The sequence below is a fragment of the Phalacrocorax carbo genome, chromosome 7 (assembly GCF_963921805.1).
Source record: "Phalacrocorax carbo chromosome 7, bPhaCar2.1, whole genome shotgun sequence".
Taxonomy (NCBI): Eukaryota; Metazoa; Chordata; class Aves; order Suliformes; family Phalacrocoracidae; genus Phalacrocorax; species Phalacrocorax carbo.
The window spans coordinates 34,417,843-34,426,256 of NC_087519.1; the positions used below are offsets into that span (position 1 = coordinate 34,417,843).

Genomic DNA, 8,414 nt, shown 5'->3' on the forward strand with positions numbered 1-8,414 from the left:
TAAGAATTCCCCAAGTTAGCTAGAAAATCCAGACACTTGCTCTGGGTTATGCTTTAGCTTACCAGTTAATATGCTCTTGCTGCCTGCTCAGTAATTTGCTGGAAACAAGGAAGAAGAATCCAGACTTGGCAAGCCGGTGCTGCAGACAGATTTTGTCAGATGAAATCCCAGTAGACGTTAGTCCAACATCAACAGCTCCTGAGCTATCACATGGGAATGCACAAGGAGATAAAACGAACATCCTAAAGGGTGGATTCTCTATTTTAAGGGGCAGAGAAGGGAATCTGGCTAATGTAATCTTTTTTTTTCTTTCTTTGTGGAGTTGTTCAGAGAAATTATGGAAAATGCTGGTTCCAAACAGATACAATTCTGTCTTTTCTTGAATACTTCACTTCGTTTAAAGTTGCTTAACTCTTCTCTCTTGTGTTTTCCTACATGTGAAGAGAGGTTAATCCTATCTGCTTTTACCTCAGAGGGATTGTGAGGGCAGTTTGGAAAAGAATTTGCTGTCTATGCAAAGAATCCACAAGTGACTGCAGGGGAGGAAAAAACCCCAGACCTACCGTTGGGAAACTCCAGCACCAGTCGACTACTTTCTGGAAGTGGACTGTCCTGTTACATAAACATCCTTGAAGCTTTGCAGAAGGGGTGACATTCACATCACATATGTGGGGCCTGACTAATTGGGCTTTGTGTGTGAAGAACGGGGATGGAGAGGATAAGGAAGTGAAATCCCCAAGGTGCAAGCTGGGCCTCCTTCTTCCCATGGCCTGTACTGTTGCTTACGTGTTGAAAAGGGGTCTCAGAGCCTCGTGTACCACTGAGCTGATGACTGGGAACTCTGCAGGCCCCGCAACCCAGCCTGCATCCTAATTTTGCCCTCTGCAGTGGTCTGGGAGGCATCCTGCTCAGCCCAGCATCCAGCTGCAACAGCCTTCAGCAGTCACTCAGAGAGCATCCCTCTGCCGAGAAGTTGTTAACATCCCTTCATACTAAAATCGGCGTTAACTGAGTGGTCCTGGTCTATGTATAAACAGCATGCAGGACATGTTACACTTGGCTGCTTCTACAAACAGTGGCAGAAGGGGGCTATCATCTTCAGGAGCTCCAAGTTTCTCCCTGAAGGTGTCTGTACCTTTCCACTGATTATGTGGGAACTAAAATCCCATAGTCGGTGTTTTGACGGCCAAATTTAGGTGGCACCAGCACCCCGCCATCTAAAACTCACTTGAGACCCAGGGCCCAGTTCTCCACAGCCCCACACCCTGTGGCAAAGTGGAGCTGCAGCATGAGTTGAAAGTCTTCACTTTGTTTTGCATGCACTTCATAAAGCTTTGTCACAAGTCCCAGACAAAGAAAATAACCAGTTCTTCCACTACCCCCCCCCCCCTCCAGGGAAAACCAAGTATAGCAGGCATATAAAGAACTTGATAACACCTACTGTAAAATTCACATATATATTTTTCTGTATTTTATGCCAGACAGAATAATGGTTTGTAGGCTTTCCATTCTGCACAGCAGCTCTCAGAGTAACAGGCCAGATTTAGCAATTGGGGTGGCAGTGAAAGGAACTGATTCACAAGCAAAAAAGCCAGTGCTGAACCAGTTAGGAAAGAGTAAAATCTGAATTCCCAACTCTTCTTCTTTTCACAGCTGTTAAGGGTTCAGTGGGTTGAACTGCAATCCTTCAAGTTCATCTGTTGACTCCAACACAAAACTATTATAAACTGTGCCTCTAGAACACGTGATGAAACATTTCTTGAGAGCTATTTATTCCAACTGCAGCAGAGGAAAGTTTTCAGAACACCCGGCATTTGGTAGAGGAAAGGTCTCTTGAGCTTTGCAAAAGGAGGAATTATTTGCATACCGACGTAAGTTGCTTCTTGATTTTTTTGCCTGTGCCATCGAATAAAATAATACTTCTAACTATTTTCCACCCTGTGGAAACATGGTCAAGTAGCACAGAACTATGTTTAAGTACTTATCAGAGTATTTCTATATAGTTTTCTTTCATTAGTCATGTGGATTGGGGGTTTTATAATTCAGCATAGAACTCAACATGATTTAATATTAAGTATTTTCTTTCCTCTGATGTTTTCTGTACCTGAATAACAGTTCATTCAGTTACAATATTAATGCAGAAGTATGAGAGACTGCAAGCTTCAATCAAGTGTGTCCTGCAAACTTACAAATTACAAGTAGCAAGGAATAGCTTGGGGGTATCTTTTTTCAGATGTTTCTTTTACACCTTTGGTCTGAAGTTTGATCTTACATATACATATGCATTCTCCTCCAGGCTTTAGCTGTGGTGAAACACTTTCCATGCTGAAAATGGACCATGCAAACATGACCCAAGCCATGCTTGATGCTGAATCCCGCAACACAGAGAACAACAGCAATGAGTATTTTTACATTCTGATCGTCATGTCTTTCTACGGGATCTTCCTGATAGGGATAATGCTGGGTTACATGAAATCCAAAAGAAAAGAGAAGAAGTCCAATTTGCTTCTGCTTTACAAAGATGAAGAGAGAGAATGGGGAGAAGCTGTGAAGCCCCTACCAAGCATATCGGGGCTGAAATCTGTCCAGATCCCTATGATGCTGAACATGCTGCAGGAGAGCATGGTGCCGTCCCTGTCCTGCGCCATCTGCTCAATGGAAGGCAGCAGTGTGAGCTCCGAATCCTCCTCCCCAGATGTGCACTTCACCATCCAGGAGGAAGTGCTGGGTGCTGAACTGGGGGAAGTGTCAGAAACACTCCTCAACGAGAGCAGTGAGGGATCTGCAGAAAACATCCACAAGAACTCCTAGCACTTGCAGGGCTCCTGTGATCAGCTGCCAAAGCGTGAGTGGGGCTCCCACTAAGAACTTGTGGTTCTTTTTTCCTGCTCTCCAATGAACTCTCAACAGGTACCTGTGACCCTGGGCCTGAGGTGTTCCTGAGAGCCAGCAGAACAAGAAAGCAGTGGTATCCAACACCAAAGTGTAACTTGCACATAATTGGGATGCTTAATTTTAAATTTTCCATTATTATTTCTTACTTTAAGAGCTAAGAACAGAAGAATACATATATATACTTTCTAACGAGGTAACTATTACTGGCATGTCTCTGCATATTTCAGATTTGCTCAATGAGGCCTCAAAAGCTGAAAATTTGTCGATGCGTAGTTGAAAGGAGATTGTAGCATGGCTGGAGACTGATGTTAGGCACAGAAAGAATGAAAGAAAATGAAAAAAAAAAAAAAAAGGCACCAAATTTCTAAGAGGATTGTAAAGCCCAGTTTCAGATCCATGCCAATATATCTATCTTTGCTTAAGTTGTACCTGTACTGGCTGGGTCAGGTTCACTAACTTCTGCTGCAGTCCAGCCTTTGACTGAGTTACTAGTAGGAAAAGTGGTTTTGATTTTTGCTTTTGTATTTTTCAAACACATGTACATTTGCTTAATAAAGCCAAAGATCTGCAAGTTAAAAAAAGACATTAAAAGATCTTTGTTACAAGGTGTAAGATGTAGAAAAGCTTGAATAAATGCTGCTCTGTTACGCCCCCTTGAAAAATAGGTGGAATTCAGAATAGAATTTAACCTAGCAAGGGTGAAATCTTGGCCCCACTGAAGTCATCAGCTGAGTCCTCCTGACTTCAGGGGACATGCACAAGATTTTGTGCTTCTCTGTTGGAGCTGAATTCTCCATTTGAGGTCAGTAAAACTGTACCTATTTACATCATTAAAGAATCTGGCCTTTCTGCTCTATTTAAGCCAGTGCAGATAAACATTGCATTACACCTTTTTTTTTTGTTTTGTTGTTATCAGCTCGCATGTGACACATGCATTTCTATAAAGTCATTAGTAACTAGTTTTTAAAACCACCACAAACTTCCCCCCCTAATTTAATGGTACTGTGATTTTTTTCAAATGCTCATGAAATTAGTTACTGAATTATTGCACTGTTAAAAGAAGTAATGTTAATATTGTAGCAAAGTATGATTATTTCAATCATACCTTATATTTTATAATAACTTATTACAATGTTTGGATTAGTTCTGAACCATGAGGGCTAAAGAGCCTGAATCTAAAGCATTGCACAGCAAAATGTTTGCAAAATGTCTCCACATATTTCCTGCGCTAAAATAGCTCTGTGATTTATCCACTGGCATTAGAGCTTGAGAGACAGCTTGAAGAATAAGAATGCTGAACAGCAGAAAAGAACTGAGGCAAGAGTCTGCTGTACTTCTGCCGTTTAGAAGGGAGAACTCTGCTTTTGGCTTGGAGGGTTAATACGATGTGATGTAGCCTGCAGGGGTATCACTGTCTGCCTCTAAACACAGCAGAACAAACGCTGCATTGTGCTCAGAAAGGGCCTGATTCGGTTCAGACTGAAGGCAGTGGGAGTTTTTCCATCGACTTCAGTGAACTTTGGATCAGACCATGTAAAGCTTTTTGGTAGATTTACTCCAAAATGGGCTGTTTTTAAGTTTGAAAGAAGCCAAATTAAGTTTGGCACTTTGCCTGGAATCACTTGAATCCTGAAACTTTCCAAATGAGACTGACATGCGCGAGTTGTCACATTTTCCATTGCTTTCTCCTTCGTCCTTTTACTTTTGGTATAAATGTGTTTGTATCTGTAAAAAACTGATGTATATAATTCCTAACGTTGAGTTGTATATAGTTGTCTCATGTATTTAAAATTTATTATTTCTACTGGCACTAATTTTTATTTAAATAAACACATTTCCTGGAAAAGTTTCCATGTCTGCTCACTACGTCAAATAGTTTTCCAGTAATGTGACTGTGCAAAATTTCTGCAGGATCCTTTTCTTAGCCTCTTTTTGAAATGATTCCTTGTGTTTGACAGTGCTGCAGCATTGCTGGCTGACTGCAGGGCTGAGCCAGGCACTCCAGATCTGCCTTAGGTCCATACTGCCTCTTTGGGGCACTGCAAAACTTCTTGGCGGTCAGCTTCTGCCCATGTGCAGGCAGGTCTGCAGGGATGCCCAGGGTCCTCCTGCAAGGAGCTGGGGGTGCCGGCTAGCCATTGAGGAGGCTAGAAAAACTGACAAGCTGCTCTGAAAACTTTTTTATCACTTATTCAGCCTCTTGAAAAGTTTGCATTTTGAGTTCTGGTTTTAAATTTGCATTGTAGCAAATTGGGTGGGTTAGGGTTGAGGCTACAGGCAAGTATCTGATACAGGTCTCTGTTCCCACTGAATTTCCGGTACTTGGCCATGGTACGTAGCTGGCTTTGTCACAAGCTTTGACCCTGGGTCTTATTGCTGCTCTGTCATTTCCAGCATTAGGGATAGGGGAGGTTTTGGGATTCTGACTCCCAATGCAGGATGGAAGTGTTTAGAGGGAACTTTGCGCTTCCATATCTCCTTCAAGCTGTGACAGTGTGCACAGAGTCACAGGCACTGGCTGAAACCTACTTGCATGGGGTCATTTGAGGTTATTTCAAAAATCAGGTTGCTATGAAGTTATATCTGCTTGCTTTCCCATAAAACCTGTTCCCCTGTGCTCTGCTGTCTTCATTCACTCCTTATTAAATAATTCTGTGGCCTGTTCACAAGCTTCTGTGGACCTAAAGCTACCCATCAGCAAGCCTGTGTTTCCCTCCGGCAGTGTAATCTCCCGGGACACCCAGAGTGTCCTGGAATAGCAGGTCAGTAATGTTGCATCTTCCACATTTACCCATGCTGCTGTTTCAGTGTTTCCATTGCCACAATAATGAATCAAGAGACTTCTGACAGCACTGGTGATAAGAAGGAAAAACAGAACAAAATGTAAATTACAGCTCTGCTTTATGGATCAAAAAGCTAGCTTATTGCAGCGGTTTGTTGTGTTAAATGGAGCTGCTATAAAGGGAAACACTGTGTGCTTTGGGGTCTATTTACATTGAAGTGAGCTAGTAAGCACAAAAATGTGGCCATCTTCGTGCAGACTGATGGAGCTATCCCTGGCCCATGGGGTTTGAGAAAGTATGCGTGATAGTTTAGTATGTATTTGTCTTTGTCATAGGGCATTTGTCTTTGTCCAAATTAGTATTTTGATGGCACCAATGGAAAAAAAAAGAAGCAAAAGTATATTTTAGCTATAAAAGTTAATTGAATGTGCAACTGAATGCAATGATGCCTTGAAGACAGTCCAGTGGCCCAACACTGCCAGGTAGCTATTATTCCAAAATAAAAGAAGTGTTGTTAATCTTGAAAAGCTACAGATGGAACGAAGAAGATTGCCCCCATTAAGCTTGTCTCAAAAGCCTTCTGGCTACTTAGGAGTAAAAGGTACTAATAATATTTTTTTCCCCAAAAATGACAGGCATTTCCAATGTGCTTCAGTAACGGAGTTAAATCAAATTCAGAGCTAATATATCTTGGCTTGAGGGCAATGATAATTGACTGTAATTTGACTGAATGGAGATGATTTTATTTTTACAAATGCATTTTTTCTTAAAAGAACACAGCAATTCGGCTCCCATTTCCTTGCAGTTCTGTACCTCATACGTTTGCTGTAATAACAGACACATATCACCTTTGATAGAAGAGGAAAAGATGACCAATGTAGCATGTGTACAAGGTTTGGCTCCAGGACCTACTGTAAATATAAGTGCCAGCTCTCAAGATTACCACATTGGGGTCTGTGATAGTAGCTGCCTGATGTACAGTCCTAAATCCTACCAGTGGATCGCATACAGATGCACCTGTGAGGTTATTCTTTCAACAGACTGACCCTGCTGAATAATTGAAGTGGAGATGCAAAACCTGTCTCTTCCCCAGGCACAGGCTCTCCCAGAACTGCCGTGCTCTGGACCAGGGAAGGAATTAAGCAGGGAGGGAAGGTTGATGAATACGAGAGAATCCACTTTCCCAGGGCTGGAGCACAGGTCACAGATCATGGTAAGTGAGGCCAGGAGCCTCATGTGTTACAACTTATTGCAAAACCTCTCCTGAGCTTGGCCTCTCACAGTGGGTTCCCCTGGATCAGTCCCTTTCTCAGACATGTACCCACACCTACCCAAATAATCAAATCAATTCTCACAGGGTTGGAAAGGAAGGAAATGGATAAACTGTAACAGTAATTTCTGTTTCTAAGCTCTCAGTGCATGATGTTGGGCAAGGATAGGTGCACTGCTCGAGGACAAGGAGCACACAGGTCCCCAGTGCAGACTGCACTTTTATCACAGCCATTTCAACTAAGAGAAGATTAAACCACCTGCTTTAATTTTCACCTCAAAATTTCAAGACCCTGCAAAGGCAGAAGGAGTCCCTACCACACGATAGATGAGCATTCTCAGAGATGCTCGAAGTGGGGTGCTGGACAGTGTAGTTGTTTGCACAGACGCAATTGTACCAATGCTGGACCATGCTCTTCTGTGGCTGTCGACCTACCATGCTCGTGTTATAATCTTCTTGGACCTTGTTGTTCTAGTGGGGAATTTATTTCTGCCTCAGTTCAGAGTTGCATTTTAGATTTAAAATACCAGGCTTGGATCTGAGAGGCATAAAAATTAATAAAATTGTTTAGGCTATTGGTTTTTAAGCACTGATCATATTTGTCCCAGTGTATTTGGTTGATTTGCTTTCATATTCTTTCCATTTTCACACGCCTCTGCAGTTCCTACTGCATACAGCCAAAAATAGCTGTGAGATGAGCTGCTGCCTTACTATATTGACACTTCTGTATCCATCTCATCTAGGGAAGAAAATGGAAAATAATACAGAATGAATGAGCACTAAAGTTTTTCAAAGCTTTATTTTATTTTAGTTTGTTTTTGGGTAGTGCTCCAGTTTATGTCAGACCAGGTTAGGCTGAGACTTCTGCCATCCAAATAAGTGACTAAAAGAAGGATAATAAAGGCTATTGAATGGTGCATTACAGGCTATGTTCCCATCTCTCTCCCTGGGTAATCTGTTTAAATGCCCTGTGCTTCACTTGATTATCAGATGCTGCTGCTTATAGTCCTGTCTGTGAGAATATGAAGTGTTCTTGATAGACATGAAATGCTTGTGATTCTCAAATGAAAGATATGGTATAAATAGAAAGCATTTGCCCACCTAGGAACAACAACTTTTTTGCCTCCCTTAATACTATTAGATGCTAGAGTAGCCACTGGCAACAAATGACAATTGCTACCATCTATGACTATCTGGAAGAGTGCAGCTTATCCCACTGGACATCCTCAGGTCAGCAGAAGCCATGTAACAGGGCCTTTTCACTTGGGAAAGAGAAAGAGAGAGGAGCTGCCAGTGAGTGGGGCAATAGCCCTGGGATGTGACAGACTAAATTCAGCTCCCTTTTCTGCTCCAGGTTCACTGTGGTATTCCGGAAAATTACTTGCTTTGGCTAAGGCTCTTATTTATAAACTGTAAAGAAAAGCACATCTTCGCTGCCTAAGGCTGATGTGAGAATAGCTACACTG

General features: G+C 42.1%; 1 protein-coding gene across 1 annotated transcript; it reads left to right on the forward strand.

Moving 5' to 3' along the window:
• The first annotated feature begins 301 nt into the window (after window positions 1-301).
• Window positions 302-4,741, forward strand: KCNE4 (potassium voltage-gated channel subfamily E regulatory subunit 4). Its single transcript, XM_064457368.1, has 2 exons — window positions 302-1,871; window positions 2,297-4,741. The coding sequence occupies exon 2, from the start codon at window positions 2,323-2,325 to the stop codon at window positions 2,809-2,811; it is 489 nt and encodes a 162-aa protein (XP_064313438.1). The 5' UTR covers window positions 302-1,871; window positions 2,297-2,322; the 3' UTR covers window positions 2,812-4,741.
• Window positions 4,742-8,414: the final 3,673 nt, after the last annotated feature.